Source organism: Caretta caretta, chromosome 3, assembly GCF_965140235.1.
Source record: "Caretta caretta isolate rCarCar2 chromosome 3, rCarCar1.hap1, whole genome shotgun sequence".
NCBI classification, from domain to species: Eukaryota; Metazoa; Chordata; order Testudines; family Cheloniidae; genus Caretta; species Caretta caretta.
The window spans coordinates 133,941,613-133,967,008 of NC_134208.1; the positions used below are offsets into that span (position 1 = coordinate 133,941,613).

The 25,396-nt window shown below is 44.9% G+C and overlaps 1 protein-coding gene across 1 annotated transcript in view; it reads right to left on the reverse strand.

Moving 5' to 3' along the window:
• The window catches only part of PCNX2 (pecanex 2), a 221,929-nt gene that overhangs the window by 129,362 nt on the left and 67,171 nt on the right, over positions 1-25,396 (reverse strand). Inside the window, exon 15 of the mRNA XM_048843857.2 lies at positions 24,529-24,620. Within this exon, the coding sequence (XP_048699814.2) occupies positions 24,529-24,620 (92 nt within the window). The remainder of the gene's footprint in view (positions 1-24,528; positions 24,621-25,396) is intronic.

A 25,396-nucleotide genomic window follows, 5' to 3' on the forward strand; every position in this document is an offset into this window, starting at 1 on the left:
GGGCTGAAACCGCTGCCTATTATGCTGACTAACATGGTCTCACTGTTTCTTTATAATCCCACCTGGCTGTATACATCTGTTGTCTCTTCTCTTATATTTCAACTGTAAGCTCCTTGGGGCAGGGACTGTCTTTTTTTTGTTCTGTGTTTGTAAAGTGCCTAGCATAATGGGGTCTTGGGTCCATGACATGAGCCCTTAGATGCTACTGTAACACAAATAAATAAATAATACATTGAACTGAATTTGCACTGAGCCCTTGCTGACATCTTTGTAGTTGTCATAAATCTCAAAAACATTATAAGGATCCCAAAAAGTATCCAAAAATGGTAACACTTTTTATATTTATAAACCTTGAAAACAGCCAGTGTTAAAAATGAAGTTTCCATGTGCTTGGTTTGACCTAAGTTTCAGCTAGTTTTCAATTTACTTGTTACAAAACTCTAAAAATAGGGGGTTAGACAGGAATTGCTGACAGATTTTTCCATTCAACTTTACTATGTGGCACTGTACAGTAATATACTCATTCTCTCACACATAAAACTAATCTTGGACCTTCTCGACTTCTACAAACAGGTTTCTGCAAACACATTTTACTATTCTTTTTGTTAAATCCAGAAGATATTATTTTCATCACCAGTGAAAAACACTGGAATACAACAAAAGATGGGTTTTTGGACACGGATATGGTTATAAATAACTTACTACTCATTGCAAAGCATAGTATTTGATGGCCCTCTCCAAAATTTACATCCTTAATAGCTCTTCCCTGGACCCCAAGGGTCTCTAAATTGGGAAGTATATGAATTGATGAACCTGTCTCCAGAAATCTGCTTGAAGTATTTTATGTGGTTGAAATAAAACTGTGCAATAAGCCTATAATTCTATATTTGCTCCCTTACTCATCTGGGAATTCTATGTATACACGAGGGTCCATTCGGTCTTGTTTGAAAACATTTTGGGGGCAGTTCTAGCTGTCTGAAAGGGAGCTTTGCATTCTATATTTTGCCACGGTAGAACTTTAATTAGCACAAATATATACCAAATTATTAGTGCATGGATGAAGTTAGTGTTCTTAAAAAGCACGTATCAAGAAGCACTGCTCCACTCATTATTATGACTGCTGAGTCTGGGCCTGAATCAGACTACAAATCAAACTATACTAATTCTAAGATGTTCTGAATGGTGCTTAGAATAGGCACTGAAATTTAGAAACTGCCTACCAAAAGCCATAGGTAAATTATTTTTTAATATTTGATTCCAGGCATACAGCACAGCTACTTACATACGGATTATACACTTCTGATGAAGACAATTTGCAATTATCTAGAGATGGAACAGGCCACCCATGCCACTTATAAAATGAGTACATTTACTTCAGATTAATATTTTTTCCTAGATCCAAATATCTGTTTTTTCCCATGATGATTAAGATAACCCATAAGTTCCTTAAACAATTAAAAGAAACTATAGAAAAATTAATTTGGATCTTAATAACTTGGATTAATTTGGATTTAATAAGCCACAAATCAAAGTCAGTGGCTATGTGGTGCAAATAGGGCTAATTTTAAATCAGGGGTTGGCAACCTACGGCACTTTGGCAACCTACCTGCTGGGGACAGCAGCATGCAATTAAAAATCATGCCCAGCCCACTCTTCTCCGCCCAGCGCTCTCTCCTTGCAGGGCGGGCAAGCTTCCCCCTCCCCTCCCCTCTTCCCCCAGTGTGCAGGGTTCCTGCCCCTCCTTCTCTCCCTCCCTGCGGCCGATCAGCTGTCAGCCCTTACTACGAAGCGGGAGAGGGAAAAGCAGAGCCGGAGTGTGCTCTCTGCTCCGGGGACGTTGGGGAAGGGGGTGGAATCGGCATATCCCCTCCAGCTCCCTGCTGTGAGCTGCTCAGAGCAGGGGGCTGGGAGCACCCCAGCCCACACTGCCAGCCCTCTGCCCTCACCCCTGCACTCCCCACACACCTCAGCCTCATGCCCTGACCCCTGAACTCCCCACAACCCCAGCCCTGACTCTGGCACCCCCCACACATACCCAGCCCTCCAGCCCCCTGCCCTGATTCCTGCACCCTCCTCACACACCTCCAGCCCCCTGCCCTGACTCCTGCACCCCCCACACCTCATGCCCCGACACTTGCACCCCCACATCCACATCCCCACCCTGAGCACCGAACGGGAGCTCCTGCACACGCACACCCACATTCCCACCTGCACCTCTCACACCAAATGGGAGCTGCCCAGGTAAGCGCTCCACTCCCAAACCGCCTGCCCCAACCCAGAGCTCCCTCCCTCATTCTAGCTCCTGGCCAGACCCTACACCCCAACCCCCAGCCTGCTTCTTCACCCCCAGCCCTGTTCTCAGTGCACTCCCACCCTCATCTCAGTGCAGAGAGAGGAAGAGAATGAGCCAGAACCAGGGAGAAAGTAGGTACCTACTCGATGTGGACAGGGCCGGGACCCCAGACTGGCAGCGGGGCTGAGAGGAGCCAGCAGCCGGGACCCTGGCTGGCAGGAGCTGGCGGACGGACCCCCAGACCAACAGCGGGCTGAGCTGCTCAGCCCACTGCTGGTCTGGGGTCCCGGCCGCCGGCCCCGCTCAGCCCGCTGCTGGTCTGGGGTCCTGGCTGCCAGCCCCTTGCCAGCTGGGGTCCCAGCCGCCGGCCCCGCTCAGCCCGCTGCTGGCCTAGGTGAACGGGACCCCAGGCCGGCAGCGGGCTGAGCGGGCCAGCAATGTAAGATCAGCATTTTAATTTAATTTTAAATGAAGTTTCTTAAACATTTTGAAAACCTTGTTTACTTTACATATGACAATAGTTTAGTTATATAATATATAGACTTATATAGAGAGACCTTCTAAAAAACATTAAAATGTAGTATTGGCATGCGAAAGCTTAAATTAAAGTGAATAAATGAAGACTCGGCACACCACTTCTAAAAGGTTGCCGACCCCTGTTTTAAATTGTTGGATGTCAAGTCATTTATTTAAAAAATTACTAAAAATATTTAGTTTAGCAAAACAAGAAATAGTAGGCCAGGTCTTACTAATTTACTGAGTTTACTGCCAACTCAAAGATGTGGCTCCCACTATTTTAGTTGCATGGATTTTTTGGTTTTGTTTTTTACATTCCTTAGAGAACCATCACTATTGAGACCAAGCAAAATAATCAGAATTATTAATCATGGCTATTTTATTATTAAGGAAAAGTAAACATTAAGCATTAAGCCTAATGATAAAATAGTTATGTCCGTTACAATCTCTTCTGTACGTCTATCTGTGGAGAGCTTTTACCAGAGATTACACCCTTAAGTGTGAAATGCTTCTGGGGGCATTCTTTCTTTGGTAAGTTAAGACTAAAGTATCTTGTTTCCTACAACTATTGTGAAATGCTGTCTTAAGTATCTTGGGGCTTGTCTACACAGAAGGATAATACCTCTATAGGGGTGTCATTTCTAAAGCGCACTAATGTGTTGTGCATTCACTGGTCTGTGTGAACCCTGCTGGTGTACTTTAACACAGTGCTGTTTGAAACAGTATTACATTGAAGTGCACTAGGGAACATTTAGTGTGCACCAGCAGAGCCTACATACACCAATTAATGCACAACACATTAGTTCTCTTTAGAAATCACACCCCTGTAATGTGCATTACTCCACTGTGTAGACAAGCCCTTATTAGATAATTTAAAACTGTTTATGTATGGGCAACAGAATTTGTCTAATGGCAGGTGGATGCTGTTAGTTATTCTAAATAACCAGACAATTTACAGTTGGGCAAAGTAAGCAATCTTAACTAAATCCTATGCAATTGAAGAAAATATTTAAATGTGTTACTTAGAAGAAGCCATTTAAGGAGCTGTTTTAAAACAGGCCAATTATGAATATTAAGAATTTTAAATCCAACTTAATCCCATTATTTCTCTGTTTACCAATGTTTAGTTCCTGTCTCATCTCCAGGAATACTTGGTCTAACCATTTGGTGATTAACAGGAGAAACTGTTAATATTTTAAATTATCACAGCATTTCCATATCCTAACAAAATTATAAGAGATTTTAAATCTAATCCCTTGGCAGTATTTTGGTTAATTTTCTCTCACCAATCCATGTTGAAATCTTGGGGAGGTTTCTTTGGTTTGGTTTCTTCTTGAGTCTTTTCTGTTCTTCTAAGCTCTTTGTAGTAGCTTGTTTTTAGAGACGGGCAGGATGAGTTGTGGAGTGCTTGCTGTTTAAGCAGGGTAGCAGAGGTGCTCACTTCAGAGTTTTTTTATACTCTTCCCCTTCCTATTTCCATGAAATTATAGAAAAATTACCTCTTCCAAGCTTGTTTAGATTCAAATTGGTTCCTAGAATTTCTTCATTGGCTCCATACCACCAGGGTTGGCTTAGGTGACACTTTCAGCTCCTGAACATGCAGTCTATTTAATGAATATGCAACATTTCTAATTACCTTTGTTCTGCATGCAGCAGAAAAATCCCAGATAATCTTTTGAAGTTAGAAGTTAAATTTTTCCTTACTTTCAGTCCATTTTTGAAATCTTTCTTCTATTTTATTAGAGTTCAACAAGAAATGATATTCTGTTTCCAAAAAGTCCAAACACTCCTATTCTTCATATGAAAGTTTTTAGTTCTCAAAACAGTCATCCTACATTAAATAACTCTTAGAAAGTCAGTAGTTTAAAAAGTTATTTAAGAAGTTGTTGATTCTTTTATAACAATTTTTGGAGAAATGATTCTTCAGGTCTTTCTGTGTTGGGTGAGAGGGTTGCTTGTACAGTGCCAGTAATTAATTAATTCCCCCTTAATATAAATACTCTATAATTAAATGGCTTCTTACATTAGTAACTAGCTCAGCAAGGTCATTAAATTCTAAGCATTTTACTATTAGCAATGAAACTAGGAAATTATATTAGGAGCTTTGCACTTAACTAACATACTTGCAAATATTCCAATCAAAATTATTTCCCATTTCAATATTTAAGAACTAAACAAAAATTTAAAATATTTCCAACTATATATGTTTTTCATTGAGGTTTTTAAGAGACAAGCAGAAGTTTTTCTTTGAAAAGAAAGGTTGGAGGAGCTTCATATAGGTCCACTTTACCCCTAGGCTTTATGGTTTGATAAGGCTCTTCAGTCACTCTTCTCTTTGACATCCATTTTGTGTGTATTAGTTGCAGTCTTTACAATTAAAATGCCTATCAAATATTTTATACACTGCACCAATCACGACAAGCAAGCTTACATCCATTTCTCAAAACCTAGTATAAAAAAAATTCATAGAGAAAATTAAAGCAAGTTTAAAATGAAGCTTTTCTGAATTTGTCTAAACGCTCTTTGGGGTAATAAACATGGTTTTATGGCGAAGGAGAGGTTATCTTCCTGCCATTTGCTTGTCCCTGGGGACAGAAAGCAGAAACCTTCTGCAATTTCTTTAAGCCAGCCTGAACATTTTATAAAAAATGGTTACTTACCTCTTGTAATTGTTGTTCTTCGAGATCATGTCCATTCCAATAGGCGTGTACATGTGCCGCATGCACTATCGCCAGAAGCTTTTCCCTAGCGGTACCCGTCGGGTCGGCTGTGGAGACCCCTAGAGTGGCGCCTTCATGGCGGGGTATATATGTCCCTGCCGACCCGCTGCCTGCTCAGTTCCTTCTTGCCGGAATTCTCCGACAGCGGGTAGGCAGGTGGGATTTGGAATGGACATGAGCAACGCATCTCGAAGAACAACAGTTACGAGAGGTAAGTAGCTGGTTTTTCTTCTTCGAGTGACTGCTCATGTGCATTCCAATAGGTGACTTCCAAGCAGTTACCCCAGGGGAGGGGTCAGCGTTCACCTAATAGCTGAGTGCAGGACTGCCCTACCAAACCCAGCACCATCCCTCGCCTGCTGGGTAATGGCGTAGTGAAGGTGTGGACTGAAGACCAGGTTGCCGCCTTGCAGATGTCCTGGATAGGGACCTGCACCAGGAAAGCTACAGACATTTCCTGCGCTCTGGTAGAGTGCGCCATAATCAGCGGGGCTGGAACTTTAGCCAGGTCATAGCAAGTCCTGATGCAGGACGTCATCCGTGACGAGATGCGCTGTGATGAGATCAGGAGCCCCTCATTCTTTCCGCAATAGCAATAAAGAGCTGTGGTGACTTACGAAACAGCTTTGTGTGTTCAATGTAAAATGCTAAGGCCCGTCTAACGTCCAAGGAATGGAACATGCGCTCCCTGTTAGTGGCATGGGTTTAGGGATGAACACAGGTAAAAATATGTGCTGGCTCACATGAAACTGGGAGACAACCTTAGGCGGGAACGCAGGGTGGGGGCGTAGCTGCACCTTGTCTTTATAAAATACCATGTAAGGCGGTTCGGAGGTCAGTGCTCTGAGTTCAGATACCCTTCTAGCAGAGGGTATAACCACCACGAAAGCCACCTTCCAAGAAAGGTAGGAGAGAGAGCAAGTAGCCATGGGCTCAAAGGGGGGCCCCATGAGAGAGGATAGGACCAGGTTGAGTTCCTGGGTGGGGGGAACGAGCCGAGGTACTGGAGGATAAAGTCTGTCGAGGCCCTTAAGAAACCTGCTCACCATGGGATTACCAAACCCTGATCCCCTCCCCGTTCCCGGGTGGAAGGCCAAAATGGCCGCAAGGTATACCCTTAGGGATGATATTGCTAATCATTGGTGCTTGAGATCTAAAAGATAGTCCAAAATAAGGGGAATTGGGGCTGATTGTGGCTCAGTTCCCCTTTGTTGAGACCAAATGGAGAAACGCTTCCACTTAGCCAGGTGCGTGGCTCAAGTGGAGGGTTTCCTACTCCCCAGCAGGACCTCCCTAACCAAGTGCGAGCACTGAAGCTCAAGAGGGTTCAGCCATGGAGCGTCCACGCCATTAGGTGGAGTGACTCCAGGTTGGGGTGCTGTAGACGGCCGTGGTCCTCTGAAATTAGGGTTGGACAGAGAAGGAGCGCTACTGCTCTGTCCACTGAGAGGTTCAGTAACATGGTGAACCAGTGCTGGCGGGGCCACGCTGGCACTATGAAGATTAAGGAAGCCGTGTCCTGACAAGTGTATGAGGGGGAATGGCAGGAACGTGTACAGCAGGTGATCTGTCCATGACAGATGGAAGGCGTCTGCGGTGGAGCCTGGGCTGCGGTTCAGGAAGGAGCAAAATCTCTGGCACTTCCTGTTGCTCCGCATCGTGAACAGGTCCATGTGGGGAGAGCCCCCTGCTCTGGAAAATTGAGTGAGCGACGTCCGGCCTGAGGGACCACTCGTGTCCATGGAACGAGTGACTGAGGCCGTCTGCCAGCTCGTTCTGCACCCCCAGAAGGTGCAACGCCTGCAGGTGTATGGAGTGGGTGATACAAAAGTCCCAGAGCGCCAGGGCTTCCCAACAGAGGGGAGAGGAACAAGCACCATCCTGTTTGTTTATACAGAACATCGCTGCACTATTGTCCATGAGCACTGATACGCATATGCCCTGAAGACAGGCCTGAAATGCTTGGCATGCCAGGCGAACCACCCTGAGCTCCCTCACATTAGCTCTGCATGGGACCAGAGGCCCTGGGTTCTGACGTTGTCCAGATGTGCTCCCCAACCGAGCGCCGAGGCGCCTGTGACAAGGGAAAGCATGGGTTGAGGTTTTGCAAAGGGTACTCCCACACAAACCAGCTGTGGTTGCAGCCACCATTGGAGACAGTGGACAATCTGAGGTGGGAGGGTCACTATGGAGTCCAATAGGTCCCTGCCCGGTCTGTGCACCTGCGCTAACCACGTCTGGAGGGGCCAAAGGCGCAGCCTGGCATGCTGTACCATGTATGTACAGCCCGCCATGTGCCCCAGTAGTCTCATACAATTCCTGGCCGTAGTTGTGGGGAAGCAGAGAAGGGTCTGGATAATGTCCGTGAGCGCTTTGAAATGCAGTTCCGGAAGGAACACCCTTGCGCGTGTGGAATCCAAGCAAGGGCCAATGAACTCTATTCTTTGTGTGGGGGTCAATATGGACTTGGGCTCGTTCAATTCAAGTCCCAACCTGTGAAACGTAGCCCAGGCCAGGGATATGTGTTCCACCACCTGTGCTTGGGACTTGGCCTTGATGAGTCAGTTGTCCAAATACGGGAACACCTGCACCTGGCACCTGCAGAGGAAGGCCGCCACTACCATCATACACTTGGTGAACATCCGGGGGGCCACTGGGGGAAAGGCCAAATGGGAGCACCTTGAACTGGTAGTGCTGGCCACTGACCACGAATCTGAGAAAGCGTCTGTGGGCTGGAATAATAGCAATGTGAAAGTACGTGTCCTTCAAGTTGAGGGCAGCGTACCAGTCTCCCGGATCCAGGGAAGGAATGATGGCGGATAGAGAGACCATGCAAAACTTCACCTTTTTCATGTATGTGTTGAGGTCTCGTAGGTCCAGAATAGGCCGAAGCCCACCCTTGGCCTTGGGGATGAGGAAATAGCGGGAGTAGTACCCCTTGCCCCTGAATTCCTGAGGAACCTCCTTTATTGCCCTTAGAGCTAGGAGTGATTGTACCTCTTGTAAAAGGAGTTGCTCGTGAGAGGGGTTCCTGAAGAGGGACAGGGAAGGGGGATGGGAGGGCGGGAGGGAACAGAATTGGATAGAATATTCCACCCCCACCATGCTGAGGACCCAGCGGTCTGACGTGATCTGAGACCAAGCCGGTAGAAGCGGGAGAGTCGATTCACAAAGGGGGGGAACGATCCAAGAAGGCGACTGGGTCGCCATCCTCATGCGCATCTTCAAAAGTTGGGCTTGGGGCCAGGGGACTGTTTGGTTGAACCCTGGCCTTGGCTCAAGGAGGATTGCGATGGGCGCCTCCTGTTATTTCTGCCCCTCCTCCTAGGTGGATCCCGCCTAGGGTGCCCCGGGTAGAAACGGTACGCGGACTGAGGTCTAAAGAGCTTTCTCTGAGGTGCTGGGGTGTGCAGCCCGAGAGACTTCAGTGTCGCCCACGAGTCCTTCAGGCTGTGCAGGCGTGTGTCCTTATTTTGAGCAAACAGGCCCTCACAGTCAAAGGGGAGGTCCTGTGTTGTGTTTTGGGCCTCAGGTGTGATCCCCGAAACCTGAAGCCACACACTGCGCCTCACAGTGATGGCAGTGACCATGGTTCTAGCCACAGAGTCCGCTGCATCCAAGGCTGCCTGGAGAGCGGTCCTAGACACAACTCTACCCTCCTCAAGGAGCGCACCGAACTCCCTGTGAGAATCAGCCAGGATTAACTCCTGGAATTTAGCCAGTGAGTTCCAGAAATTAAAAGCGTATCGGCTAAGCTCTGCCTGCTGAGTCGCTACCCGAACCTGGAGCCTCCCAGTCAAATAGATTTTACGGCCAAAGAGATCCAGCTTCTTGGCGTCACGTGACTTAGGTGTGGGGCCTGGTTGACCCTGCCGCTCCTTGTAGTTTGCCGTATCAACCACCAGAGTCCCCAGTTGGGGGTGGGTAAACAGGTGCTCATAGCCCGTTTGCGGCACAAAGTAGAGTCTCTCGACCCCTTTAGCTCTTGGTGGTATAGAGGCCGGGGTTTGCAAGAGCACCTTCGTGGTGTTCTGAATTGTCCTTATGAGGGGCAAAGTTACTCTGGAAGGACCCTCAGGGGTGAGGATGTCCACCATCAGATCTGAGTCCTCCATAACCTCCTCTGCCTGGCGGTTGAGGTTAACTGCTACCCTCCTAAGCAGGTCCTGGTGGCCTTTGGTACCCATTGGTGGTAGAGTGGTGGAGGTGCCCACCACCGCCTCATCCAGCGAAGAGGAGGAAGAGGTTCCCGGGACTGGGTCTTCCTGCCCCTTGGGTTCTCTGGAGGCTGGGCCAGGTACCTTGGAGCACCCCGCGACCGGAGGTTCAGGTGCCACTGACATCGGTAGAGGAGGGGCTGTGCTCGTTTGTGGCCGCTCAACAGCCCTGTCCTGTAAAGGATCCTCAGGGGCCCTAGGGGTGTAGCATGCCATCAACGTCTCTGATGGAGGGGCACAGGGGGCCACCGATACTGGCCTAGATCCCTGACCTTGACCCTGGTGGTAGGCCCAGGGTGTCCAAAAAGGCCATTGCACTGGTCCCTTCCACTGGGGTGGCCAAGTGTCGACTGGTGTCGGTTGTTCCGCTGGCCTACAGTGCCGGGATCGGTGCCGGGACCAGGAGTGGCTGCATTGGGACACAGACAATTCTGCGTCTGACTCTGACGAGTATTCTGTACTCGACCACGGGGGAGCAGAGCCCGACGGTGCCAGGGAGCAGTACCGGGGAGATGGAGATCGGCGCCTCAACATCATGGGCTTCCCCCGATAATGAATCAACGGCGGCGCCACCATCACCGCCGCCAACAGTGCTGCCACTGCCATCGGTGTCATGACTGGTGTCGTAATTGCCCGCGGTGCCAGGCACGACGCCACAGTCGGTGCTGTCGCCGGTGCTACGGGTGGTGCCTGAGTTCGCGAGGCCGGGCCCCATACCTGCGGAGCCCAGGTACTGCGCCGTCATATCAATGAGGTCTCGAGCCACTTCATATGTGTCCGGAGTGGAGGGGAGGTCAAGCTCTTCCTCTAAATCGTCACAGGTAGGAGAGTTCGTTCTCGCCAGACTCAACGGCTCTGTGACTGGGGCCAGAGTCAACGGCGCTGGTTCTTGGGGACCAGACCAAGGATGTCCTGCCAGAGGACGCACCCCACTGGAATCCCCCCTCAGCTTCCTGACAGGGGAATGTCCCCAGTCTAGTTTCTTTTTCTTATGCAGCACTGGGGGCTGTGAACGGTGCTGCCGCGAAGCACTGGCCTTCTGGGCCGGAGAGCGGTGCCGGTGCTCCCTGGTGGAGTCCTTCCTCGGTGCCGGGACATCCCGCACTGAGGCCGGTGCGCTAAGCGCCGAGGATGCTGGTGTTGGCTCAGGCTGTGGCTGAAGGGCTGACTCCATCAAGAGGAGCTTCAGGTGATAGTCCTGCTCCCTCTTAGTCCTGGGTCTGAAGCTCCTGCAAATAGGGCACTTATCTGTCTGATGGCCCTCCCCGAGGCACTTGAGACAGGCGGCATGCCGATCACTTGTTGGCATAGGTTTTGCACACCTCTCGCATGCTTTAAACCCCTGCAACCGAGGCATGCCCCGGCGCCAGGGAGAATAAAACGGGGGGAACCCCCAGAAGTAAGCTAAACTAATTTACAACTATTAACAACTAACTAACAACTATTTACACAGAAACAAGGGAACCACTAGATAAGGCACTTGCAAAAGCAAGAGACTAAGCTGTTGCAACGACCATCACGGGTGGTAAGAAGGAACTGAGCAGGCGGTGGGTTCGCAGAGCCATATATACACCACCATGAAGGTGCCACGCTAGGGTCTCCACAGCTGACACGACAGGTACCGCTAGGGAAAAGCGTCCGGCGATTGTGCATATGGCACTCGCACACACCTATTGGAATGCACATGAACAATCACTCGAAGAAGAACATAACTAACCAAAACATAGACAGATAGTGTTATATTTTCTAGCAGCCTGGCTATAACATACTTGTAGCTATATCTTAATATTCAGTAAAAGTGCAAGTAAGTTTGTAATGGACCTAATATTTAAAAAAATAAGTTATAATCATTTTTGCATCAATTTTGAGGTCTGCCTACCACAGCGGGAACAACACAGAAGAGAGGAATCTGGTGATTCCAAAATATTTCATGGTGTATTATTATTCCTCAAAAGCTGACGGACTGGTTGCAGAAAGGTAACCAAATAGAATGGTAAAGACGAAAAGTGACACACTGCTAAACCCAGCACTCTGAATAATTGTGCGGAAACAGGAAGATACACCTGAGGGTTTAAAAGAGAATCCTTAAATATTTGGGCACAAGCCAGAGAACAGCTCAAGAGGGCAGAAAACGTCAACAAATCATGCAGTCCCATTCAGATCAATCAGACTCCACATTGGTGAATTTGGCTCTGCATCTCCAAACTGATGAATCCAATATCCAAGAATAAAAACACCTCCTCCAGGAAATAGAGGGAGAACCTCTTCATAGACTGGGTTCGAGGATGGTTAGTAGGACTCTCAATTTCTGTTGATGCTTACAGAACTAACATGTAGAGCAGAAACAAAGAGAGGCTGAAGGGAACAGTCATACTTTCAAAAGTAAACAAGTTACCAACCACTTCAAAAGAGAAAGAGAAAGCTCTATAATTGATGCTGTTAGATACACTAATGAAAGGAATGACCAAAAGAGCCAATGAAACCCTACCTAGGCTACTTAATTTTATAGGAGCCATAGCTAAAAAAGTAAATTAATAAAAGCCAGAAAGAATTGGAATGATGCCTTGCAGAATGATATAGCTAAGTGATGGTGAGGAGGAATAAAAGAAAATGTCCTTGTAACCAGGCAACAAAAACAAGTATTAGCAATCTATGGACTGTGACATTTATGTTCTCACCCCGTAAAATCAATCAAATTAATATACAGTACTCTGAAATATAAAGCTGAGATAGGCAGCTGGTGTCATTTTGCTCACATGATGTGGAAGTGTCACATGGTATAAGATTTATGGAAAGATATTGTGCAGCAGGTGAAGGTTATAACCAAAATAAAATTTTGCCTAGCTAATGAACTCTGTATGTTTGGGGCATTACAAGTTTTTTTAAAAATTATTCAAGGTCACTTAGAACCACCACTCCACTTGGTGGCTTCTGTACGCCAAGTGTGTCAAAAAGAACATTATGACTCAAAATCTTGCTCCCCTCATTAACTTTTCTGCTGATTGATCCAAGGCATATCAATTATTATATAATAATGGTTAAAAAAACATTCAATAGGCATCCATACTGGGGTCAGCTAGTGTGGAACATCTTGCAGGATTAGGGCCTTGAATTCCTGTTATTCCTTTTCGGAGATTTTTCATATTATGACTTTAGGTGTGACCAATTACTCTGAACATTTTTTTTTTGTTACTGTTTACTGAACATTTGGGAAATAAAAGGAAAAATCAGGTTAGCTGCAACACAAATGATGTAACTCCTATTCTTTATAACATGCAAAAAAAGTTCTGAAGTGATGGACACATGAAGCCACATACTTCCACCTCCCACTGAGAGAACCAACAGAGAAATTATTTGCAGAAGAGCTAAAATATTATCCAATAATTTTTTTCAGAAAAGTTGACTGACAAGTGGAAGAAGGTTTTTGAGTATTTGGTTAAAACGAAGAATACAAAATGAATTGTTGAATTCCCATGGTGCTCTCAAAGTGAACTTTTACAATTACAGGACAAGGAATCCATGTGAAATTATCCTTACAGCCTAACCAAAACAATGCTGAAATGTGACTGCCACTGAGTTATTGTTCTGGGTACATATATGTTTTCTGTTATTACAGAATGGAAAAATGGAGGTCACTTGCATTGTCTCAAGAACATAAGTTCATAAATGTGGAATGTAACTTCTTGCTCTTCATACTAAAACTGAAAATTATATGGCAGCGTATGCTTTTTAAAAAGTGCCTCAAACACAAAACATGGTGTTAACATTGCTGTTTGAATAATCTTATGTATATATATGCCCTCCACTGTGACAAGACCAATATTTGTTCACTGGTTAAGACTTGGCACCCATTCTTTCATTGATTCATAGATTTAAAGGCCAGAAGGGACCATTAGGTCATCTAGTTCTAGTCTGATCTCCTGTATAACACAGGCTACAGAACTTCATCCAGTTACTCCTGTATTGAGACCAATAATTTATATGTTTGGCTAAAGTATATCTTCTCTGACCTTCGCTTTCTTCTTGAGGCTGCTTCTCTGGCTTTACCCCTTTTGCTTGTAGCAAAAAATAAATAATAATAATGACAAGGCATTATACTCTGACCACAAAGTTTTTATGGAAGCCGAAGTTATTGCACTCGAGGAAGCTTCTGCCATTAATGACGTCACCCCCTTGTATAAACACTTGCGTAACCTAACTGATGATAAAGGTCATTCATTCAGTGTGGTATATTCTAGTTCAGGTTAGCTAATCAATGCAGAAGAGTCCATGGCATACTGGAAGGAACATGTCAGTCAGCTGCCAGATGCACCCCCAATTTCTTTGGATCCTGATATTAAGGCTGTGTGATGGGTATTGAAACCCCAGACTGGGCAACAAGGTGTTGAGAAGCTTCTTCTGGCTCAGCCAGCCCCAACCCATCACACCTGCAAGAGATGCACAGACTGGAAGAGGCATTAAAGGGGAGCAGAATGGCTCATTTGTGGGCAGACCAGGGAAGAAAAGGACCTTTACTTTGCAGCTCCCAAGAAAAGGGCTGAGGGATGGCAGGATCTCTTTCTCAACAACTGCCTGACGTGCCCTCCCTGAGAGAAAGGAGGACCTGCTTCTGTTATATCCAGAGAGGGAGGCATTTCCCCCTCTCATCTACTAACTCATTTTATTTGTGATGATTCCCTCTGTTTTATTTATGGACTACCCTTGAAGGGGAGAGACTCAGCACTGACCTAGCTGGAGGGTCAAGGCATGAGAGGAGGAAGCTGCTGCTCCGAAAGAGAGAGAGAGAGCAGTACCACCCTTCACAGCTATGCCCAGTGAGCTGACCCCCTTCAGAGCCTCCCATGATAGAGACTGTGAACTTTGGACAATAGCAGGGTAATAGGCAGTGGCCTAGGGAGGGCAGCCTGAAGGTACTCCTGGTGTCAAACCCTTCTGTTGCCTTCACAGGGCCCTGGGCTGGAGGCTGATGGAGTGGGAGGGCAAACACTTCCACACCAAAACTGCCCTCCCTCCACATTGAGGGCCTAAGCCCTCACCACTAGGTAACACTCTCCACAAGCCAAGACCATCACAGGCTGCTGCTATGTTGACTCATTTCACACAAAATGATCCTGGCAAATTCATTATCCATGAAATCCACAGAGCTGCAAAGAAGCATAAGGGAATTAAGGCAGCAGGAATCTGTAGAATTCCTGCAGAACTGTAAAAAAGTGCTGGACAAGCTATTCTTTTGTGGCTGCAGATGTTGTTCGATTTCATCTGAAGAACAGAGTCGGTCCTGTCCAGCTGGCAAAAAGGCCTTATTTTACCACTTTGCAAACGTAAAGGCAGCAAATGAGACTGTCATAACTATTGCAACATTACTCTTCTATCTGTCCTGGAGAAAGTTTTTGCTTCTGTCTTGTTGGCCCAAGCCACTGATACCTTAAAGAGCAAGAGAAGACTTCACTCAAAGTCATTCTACAATGGAGTAAATGTTCACAGTGCGCCAGCTTATTGACAAGGCACGAGAATTCAAGTGCCGTGTTCACAAGCATTTGTGGATATCCAGGTCACATTTGACTCCGTTGACAGGGAATTGTTTTGGCCAGAACTCGCAGGCCTCCCTAACAAGTTGTATAGAATGATCCATCTTCTATATGACGACTCCTCAAGTTCTTGTAAACAGGAAAAGAACCACCGGCTTCCAAATTCAGTTGGGCATCCCAAAAGCATGCACTGCCACCCCAGAACTCTTCAATGCTGTCATAGACTATGCGCTTGACCAAACTCTAAGTAAATGCATTTTAGGCATATGTCTTGATAAGAAAGTTAACAATAGCGATTTTGCTGACAACATAGTACTAGTTGTCAAATCAATGAATGAGCTAACCGTGGCACTTAAAGCCCTGGAAAGCTCAGTGGTAAAAGTCAGCCTGAAAATTAATTGGGGTAAAACCAAAATACTTTCAGTCAGCAATTTCACACACTTTGCAGGCTCTCGTATCTTGGTGAGTGACCACACAGTTGAGATGGTCAGTGATTTCACCTACCTCAGCTCTTTGTTAATAATATGGACAGCACTGGAAAAGAAGTTGAAGCCCTCACTGCAAAAGCATTGTCAGTAAACGGGTGCCTCATCAAGAACATATTTTGTAACCCAAACACCCTGATTCATAGATTCCAAGACCAGGAGGGACACTGTGATCACTGAGTCTGACCCCCTGTATAACACAAGCCATAGAACTTCCCCAAAACAATTGCTACAGCATGTGTTTTTTAAAATATCCAGTATTGACAGAAAATCCACAATGACCCTTGGTAAATTGTTCCAACAGTTAATTACCCTCACTGTCAAAAATCCACATCTTATTTCCAGTCTGAATTTATCTAGTTTCAACTTCCAGCCATTGGATCATGTTATGCCTTTCTCTGCTAGACTGAAGAGCCCATTATTAAATATTTATCCCCGTATAGGTACTTATATACTATAACCAACTCACCCTTAACCTTCTCTTTGTTAAGCTAAATAGATTGAGCTGTTTCAGTCTATTGCTATAAGGCAGTGATGGGCAACCTGTGGCCCATCAGGGTAATCCGCTGGTGGGCTGCAAGACAGTTTGTTTACATTGACCGTCTGCAGGCAAGGCTGCTCCCAGCGGCACCAGTTCGCCGTTCCCGGCCAATGGGAACGCAGGAAGAATGGACTTAATGGGGAGACCATTTAGACTATATGGTCCGTCCTGTCTTCTGACAGTGGCCAATGCCAGATGCTTCAAAGGGAATGAACAGAACAGGGCAAACATCCAGTGACCCATCTCCGGTCATCCACTCCCAGCATCTGGCAGTCAGAGGCTTAGGGACACCCAGAGCATAGGGTTGCATCCCTGACCATCTTGGCTAATAGACACTGATGGACCTATCCTCCATGAACTTATCTAATTCTTTTTTAAAATCCAGTTATAGTTTTGCCTTCACAACATCCCCTGGCAACAAATTTCACAGGTTCACTGTGAGTTGTGTGAAGAAGTGTTTCCTTTGTTTGTTTTAAATCTTCTGCCTATTAATTTCATTCGGTGACCCCTGGTTCTTGTGTTATGTGTTGCGTTAAATAATGCTTCCTTATTGCTTTTTCCACCCAATGCATGATTTTATAGACTTCTATCATATTCTCCCCTTAGTCATCTCTTTTCCAAGCAGAACAGTCCCTCTCTTTTTAATTTCTCCTCATAAGGAACTCATTTCTGTTACCCTTCTCTGTACTTTTCCATTTCTAATATATCTTTTTTGAGAGAGACCAGAACTGCACACAGTATTCAGTATAGTGGCATTATGATATTTACTTATTATCTATCCCTATCTAATCATTCTGAGTGGGTCTTCTCTGAACCCTCTCCAATTTATCAACACCCTTCTTGAACGGTGCATGCCAGAACTGGACACAGTATTCCAGCAGTGGTCGCACCAGTGCCAAATGCAGTTAAAAGAACCTCTCCACACTTGCTCGAGATTCCCCTGTTTATGAATCCCAGGATTATATTAACTCTTTTGGCCACAGCATCACTTTAGGAGGTCATGTTCAGCTGATTATCCACCACAAGCCCCACATGTTTTTCAGAGTCACTGCTTCCCAGGACAGAGCCCCCCTCCTGTAAGTGTGGCCGACATTCTTTGTTCCCAAAGCAAGTAAATATAAATGTGTAAATTTTAAACACATATTGTTCATTTGTGTCCATTTTACCAAGCAGATCACTCAATCAGTAACCTATCCTCTTCATAATTTATCTTTCCTCCAATTTTTGTGTCATCTACAAACTTTATCAGTGATGAGTTTATGTTTTCTTCCAGGTAATTGACAAAAGTGTTAAACAGCAGTGCCAAGAGTCGATCCCTCTGGGACCCCACTGGAAATACACCTGCTTGATGACTATTCCTCACTTACAACTACATTTTGAGCATTATCAGTTAGCCAGTTTTTAATTATTTAATGTCTGCCATCTGAATTTTATACTATTCTAGTTTTTTAATCAAAATGTCATGTGGTACCAAGTCAAACACCCTGACAGAATCATAGAAGATTAGGGTTGGGAGAGACCTCAGGAGGTCATCTAGTCCAACCCCCTGCTCAAAGCAGGACCAACCCCAACTAAATCATCCTAGCCAGGGCTTTGTCAAGCCGGGCCTTAAAAACCTCTAAGTATGGAGATTCCAACACCTCCCTAGGTAACCCATGCAAGTGCTTCACCATCCTCCAAGTGAAATAGTTTTTCCTAATATCCAACCTAGACTGCCACCACTGCAACTTGAGACCATTGCTCCTTGTTCTGTCATCTGCAACCACTGAGAACAGCCTAGCTCCATCCTCTTTGGAACCCCCCTTCAGGTAGTTGAAGGCTGCTATCAAATCCTCCCTCACTCTTCTTTTTTGCAGACTAAATAAGCCCAGTTCCCTCAGCCTCTCCTCATAAGTCACGTGCCCCAGCCCCCTAATCATTTTCGTTGCCCGCCGCTGGTCTCTCTCCAATTTATCCACATCTTTTCTGTAGCAGGGGGCCAAAAACTGGACGCAATACTCCAGATGTGGCCTCACCAGTGCCAAATAGAGGGGAATAATCACTTCCCCCAATAGGCTGGCAATTTTCCTGTTAATACAGCCCAATATGCCGTTAGCCTTCTTGGAAACAAGGGCACACTGTTGACTCATATCTAGCTTCTTGTCCACTGTAATCCCCACGTCCTTTTCTGCAGAACTGCCGGTTAGCCAGTCGGTCCCCAGCCTGTAGCGGTGCATGGGATTCTTCCGTCCTAAGTGCAGGACTCTGCACTTGTCCTTGTTGAACCTCATCAGATTTCTTTTGGCCCAATCCTCCAATCTGTCTAGGTCCCTCTGGACCCTATCCCTACCCTCCAGCATATCTATCTCTCCCCCCAGCTTAGTGTCATCTGCGAGCTTGCTGACGGTGCAATCCATCCCATCATCCAGATCATTAATGAAGACACTGAACAAAATCGGCCCCAGGACCCACCCATTGGGCACTCTGCTTGATACCGGCTGCCAACTAGACATTAAGCCATTAATAACTACCCGTTGAGCCCGACGATCTAGCCAGCTTTCTATGCACCTTATAGTGCATTCATCCAATCCATACTTTTTTAACTTGCTGCTAAGAATACTGTGGGAGACCATATCAAAAGCTTTGCTAAAGTCAAGATATATCACATCCACCACTTTCCCCATATTCACAAAGCCAGTTATCTCATCATAGAAGGCAATCGGGTTGGTCAGGCAGGACCTGCCCTGGTGAATCCGTGTTGACTGTTCCTGATCACCTTCCTCTCCTCCAAGTTCTTCAAAATAGATGCCTTCAGGACCTAGTCCATGATTTTTCCAGGGACTGCAGTGAGGCTGACCGGTCTATAATTCCCCAGATTCTCCTTCTTCCCTTTTTTAAAGATGGGCACTATATTTCCTTTTTCCCAATTGTCCGGGATCTCCCCCGATCACTACGAGTTTTCAAAGATAATGGCCAATGGCTCTGCAATCACATCAGCCAACTCCCTCAGCACCGACGGATGCTTTAAATCCGGACCCATGGACTTGTGCATGTCCAGCTTTTCTAATTAGTCCTTAACCTGTTCTTTCACCACTGAGGGTTGCTCACCTCCTCCCCATACTGTGCTGCCCAGTGCAGCAGTCTGAGAGATGACATTGTCTGTGACGTTGTCCCTAGTCATCTGTCCAAGTGTCCACTTCTTGTAACTTTCCTTTTTGTGTTTAAGCTCACCGAAGATTTCTCTGTTACAGACGTCTGTGTGTATTACGTCAACTCTATACCCTTTATCAACCAAATCTGTAATCTCATGAAAAATATCATTAGTTTGACAAGATCTATTCTCCATAAACCCATTTGACTTCTATTACTTACACTGATAAGCAGAGAGACTTTGATGGTCAGTATTGTGACCTATGGGACTGAAACATGGCCTCTCTCTGTCAAGATTGAAAAGACGCTGGACCCCACTGAGAGGAAGCATCTCTGAATGATTAAAACATCAAATGGTATGAATTCAAATCAAATGAAGAGATCCATTTTCTAACTAATCAAGTTCTGGTCTCTCAAACAGTTGGCCAATGCTCTCAAATGTAGTATGTTTATTTGCCCCAAACTCCCTGCAAAGTCACCTTCAACTTTTACCCAATGAAAGCAGGATGGCAGAGACACTCCCCCCCCTTCCCCCCCCGGAAGGCATAAAACACAAGGGCTGGACAAACACCAGTCCCTCACAGCTATCCTACCCAATAACATGCTGGATTTGGCTCAGGACACCTCATAAAGTCACATAACATGTTCTGTCGGCTGTGCGTTGTCCAATCGACAGCATGAGAACTAACTTTACCTAGCAGTAGATTACTGCTAACCAACCTCACATCTCTAATCTCCTTGTTTGATCACCGTTCTAATCCTTTGATTATTCTCAAAACTCAAACAGTCTAACAAAGCCTCCTCAACCTACTTTCTTCACAATTTCTTACACTTGCATAACCTGTATTAGTTTATTTTAGCACTCACTGTTCATCCTTCAAACCAAGGCACTAAGGAAAAGAATGAACAGTGTCATAATCAATCTAATTAAAATAGCGATTTTATTTTAAAACATTTCCAATTTGGGAGTTTTCATATTTTAAAAGTGTGGTTATAAATAAAAATATCCACACTTTAATTTTTAAAGAAGGGCCAGAAAAAGTCTGTTTATGCAAATACCTAAAGAGGGAAAATAAGGCTGAACCTATTCATTCTTCAGGATAATATAAAAACATGAGGACACAAGAAGCTTTTAAGGAATGAGAGGTTCAAGTTTGATATCATTGGAAGGTCTTTTTCCATCTGAGTGTTTGGCATGAGCAATAATCTGCCAATGAAAACAGTGAAAGCCACTAGGACACATATCTGTTCTTCAATTTAGTTCAGGAAATAGCACATTGCTGTTTATACCTGCTGAGATATAAGACGTCCTGCCAATAAACAGGTATAGATTTAATGGATTTGAGTTTCAGACGAGCAATATGTTTTGTATGCTCATAATTTCTGTTTCTGGGTCAAGCTATCATGTTTTCCTATCCTATATCTTTTTGGCTGCTGTATTTCTTTGTCTCCATAATATATTAAAAATACCCAACATGTGTTTTTTTCTGTTGCTTCTGACAAATTTGAATAAAAATAAAAAGAGACCCCCAAAAAAGTGAATTTTGAACTCTGGCATTGGTTAAGCCAGTGGTGAACTGTAGTTTCTGCTTCTGCTAGCTGCTCTGTTCCTTATCTTGCCCTCCCAGTCATCACTACCCCATATGTCTAGTCAAATCAAACGTATTATTATAATTCCTTAGCCATATAACATAACACATATAAGATAAATACTCCCCAACTATCTGTGTCATTCATTTGTTGCATCTTGTTCCACATGAAGTTCTGGGGCACACACTGTCTTCTTTGTAATTGGTATGCACAGTACCTAGCACAATGGGACCTTGATCCTCAGTGCGGTTTCCTAGGCATTACCTTAATATAAATAAATAGTAGCTTTGAAACCTGACAAGTTTGGAATTCATAATTTGTGTCTTTGAGATTACCACATGCTTAATAATATCACTTTCCCTCATTCATTGGAAACTACACCTTAATGAACCAGACTCTATGGTGCCTGAGCTGCAGTCTCTAGTGTACAATTGTGATGGGCTGTACCAGGCCCTTTGAGGCCCCCTGCTCAGGGCCTCATGGACCTACCACACCACATCCCAGAAAAGGAGACGTGAAGGTGAGTCCTCCTGGCCTGCCTAGAAAGGCTGCAGGGAAGCAGCTCATCAGAGTGCAGCAGGCCCAGTTAAAAGGAGCTGCAGGTTCTGAGCAGATCAGTTGCTGGCTGGGACCAGAAGGGTGAGGAGGACTTGAAAGGCTGTGAAACTCTCTAGGCGGGAAGGCCTCAGAGAGACCCTGCTCAAGCAGGGACCAGCCAGAGAACTTCAGCCCTGAGGTAAGGGGCTACATGGGAAGTGGCCCTGGGAATAGCAGCAGCAACTACAGTATTACAGGAAGCAGCACAGGCTGCTATTTATAGTGTCCCTGGGTCGGGACCCGGAGTAGTGGCACGCCTGGGTCCCCCCACTGCCCACTGGCAGAGTGGCCAAAGCCCTGAGAAGGGGACAAGATTCATTTAGAAGCCCAAGTGAAGGGCAGGACTTGAAGAGTCTCCAGGAAGCACTGCTCAATAACAGGGGCACTGCTCTATAACAGGGCATGGGCAGGCTTAAAGCTAGCCCAGAAGGGGCTGAGAACTGAGACAGGGCTGCAGACATTACCAAGGACACAGCGACAAGCCCTGTTTGTTCATTCACGTGCTTGACTGTGTGACTTAGCCAGAGGGATGAGCCACTAAGACCCACCTGATGAGGCAACAGCCGACAGGAGGCACCTTGAAGAGAGAGAGTGCAGGTTTGCACCCAGATCATAGGAGGCGCTCACAAGAGGTGAGTGTGCACTGTTACGCCAATGATTTCAGTATGACTCAAGAATCAAGTCCACTACCTGTCAAAAAATACTACTTTGTTTCTGACACAGACATAAGCACACATTTCACAATGGTCACTATTTAGGACCACATTCTGCTGCGCTGCCTTAAGTTGAATTAGTACCCTTCCTCCACAAATAGTCTCACTGAAATCAGTGGGGTTATTCACAGTGTCAGGTACTACTCATGAATAAGAGTGGAAGAATCATTCCCTTACAATAGTCTAGGTAACTGCCTAAAGAGACAAAACGATTTAGGTTAGACTTGGGAACAAGGGAGGTTTATGCCAGTGCTCCTTTCATGTTGTATAAAGGAAAGATGTATGAGACTTTTAAAACCCTAGTGGACTCAGGTTATGAGCCAAAGCAAGTGGAGTTATCTCTATATGCTTTAAATTATCCTGCTTATAAATATCTTCAAGAGAACAGTACAATAAAAATTCAAATTAGGTATAATTTTTCTGTGTGAAGAGAAAGTCTGCACTTAACATGGGTAATTTACAGCAGATATCTTGTAAATCTCTCACAGCACTCTCCAACTTCAAGGTGGCATTATAAGCATATTTCTAAGCAGTTTGAAGTTTAACCCATGGGCAAGATTGCTCATCTACAAAGCCACCTGCATGTTGTAATTTAAACTAATATGCTGAAAAAGAAAGAGTTGTATAAAAGGGAAAATATTTTCAAAGGCTTTTCCTTTATGTTATTTACAAAAACTATTTTTAAACACTCCACCTCACAGCCTCCCTAACTCTCCCCTACCCTACCGATCCTTCCTTTTCCATCTTCATAAGAGACCTGACCCTTTCCCAGACACCTACAACAACTTCCATCCTCAAAAGGGCCCCTCCACACATGACCAGTTTCCTGCTAATTGGTGCCTCAAATCCTCTCTCTGCACATGGCTCCGACCCAACCCTCCTCCCAACTATAAGAAGTACTATAAAAAACATTAAGGAAAGAGAGTTCATTTTTAGCTCACGAGATCTAGGGTGAAATCCTGAGGTCAACCAGAATTTTGCCACTGAGTTAAATGGAACCAGGATTTCACCTCCAATGTTCGTTTGTTTAAATGACACACCAAAAATTACAGAGGACACACACGATCTGATCATAAAAAATTAAATTATACCAAGCACAAAATGACAAAAAAAAATTAAAACATCTATTTTCCTCTACTTTTGCAACTGAAGCATTGCCAAATGAGAAGGACAGGGGCTATGTAGTATTAGAGAAATTATATATATCCTATATAAATTCATTACTCTAGACCTTGTAGACCAAATTTCATTATGGACCTATATTAACCCCGCCCCCTCCCGCCAAGAAATAGGTTTAACAATGAAAATGTAGATAGATTTTTAATTATGGTATAGTGTTAGTAGCCACCATAATTATGGGTACATTTACACCACAAAAAAAAACACCAATGGCAGAGAGTCTCAGTGTTTGGGTCAACTGACTCAGGATCATGCAATGGGGCACAAAATAGCAGTATAGACATTCCCACTTGGGCTGGAGTTCAGGCTCTGAAACCCACTGAGAGGGCGGGTTTCAGAGCCTAGGCTCCAGCCTGAGTGGGAACATGGACACTGCTTTTTTGAGCCCTGTGAGCCTTAGTCAGATGACCCAGGCTTTGAGACTCGCTGCCATCAGTTTTGTTTTGGTTTTTTTGCAGTGTACATGTAGCCTAACAACGTTGTGTAGAACATATAACAAGCTCAAAATTAGAGCAACTGTACTGCATGCTGTTGTAATTTAAAAAAGGGGGAGGGAAGTTGCTTTGTGGTGTGTGTGTGGGTGTGCGCGTAGTTTGGTTTTGTTTTGTTTTAAAGAAAGCAGAGTCTTTGTTAAGAATTTCGACCAAATTCAACATGGGCATGATCAGGAGTAACTCGCTCTGAAGTTTGGTGGGAACCGTGCCTATTTATGCCACGGCTGCTTTTGGCCCTTTGTATTGAAAACACAATGCAACAATTTCAGGTAGGATGGCCAGATTCTAGTGTTCCGTGAAGTCATGGGTGATAGGTTAACATTTATGCCAGTATTTCACTTAGAAATTTAAATATTACAGAGTAGCTTATACAAAGTACATTTACAAGCCATGTTTTAAGTTATTTGGGGAAATAAGAATTGATAAAATGGATGCACGACAAATTAGACCTAAAGCCACTCACTAAACTAGAGTATCTCCTGAAGCATGGTTAGTCCCTTTTGCCACCGCAGTTATTTCCACTTACCTTCACTGCATTGAAGCAGAAAGCATACAGTACAATCACAACTACAAAACTTCGAGAAATACTGTATAGGGCAGATATCAATCCAGCAGCAGCTGAAATACAGACATCAAACGTTTTATACTTTCTAGATGAAACAAGTTGCAACCAAAAGCAAAACAAAAAAGGACTTGCTCAACCAGAATTTAATTAATAGAAATCTTGTATCTCAGTGTTATTCTCTTTCTTTGTACAAAGAAAGCCGTCAATATTTTGATCAGTTAAACAAGCTCCTCAAGAGTCTAAGGGTGAAATTCTGGCCTCATTAAATCAATGCTAGTTTTGCCATTGACTTCAGTGGGACCAGGATTTCACCCTAAAGGTCCATCATTTTGTATATTTATATGCCCTGCCAAAATATTGCCGCCTATCCTTTTTTCATTTTTGAAGAGGAGGAAAGGAAGGATGCTGCTTTAAAATGCTTTAACCCTTATACTGCTGAATTCCATTGCAGCATTCCTCTGAAATAAAAAACAACGTGGGGGAGGGGGGACGGTCAGCATATTTGGTAGCACTCTCACCGGGTGAAATTCTGGCTCCATGGAAATTGGAGCAAAACTTCCCTTCACTTTGGTGGGGTCAGGGTTTCACCCAACACGTTTTGCCCTCAGATCTGCTGCATTATTCAAGAGTCAAGAAGTTAAGGAAAAACTACCCCAGACGCATATGGTAGTTTTAGCCATCTGATTCTTTTTTTCTTATTTGAGCTACGGGGGGAAAAAACTACTAAATAGTCCCTCTCTCTTTTTGGGCTTATCCACATTATGCTTGAAATGATGACAGAAATCACCATGCTTCTAACGTGTTTTCTCTCATATGGAAAAGGATTTAA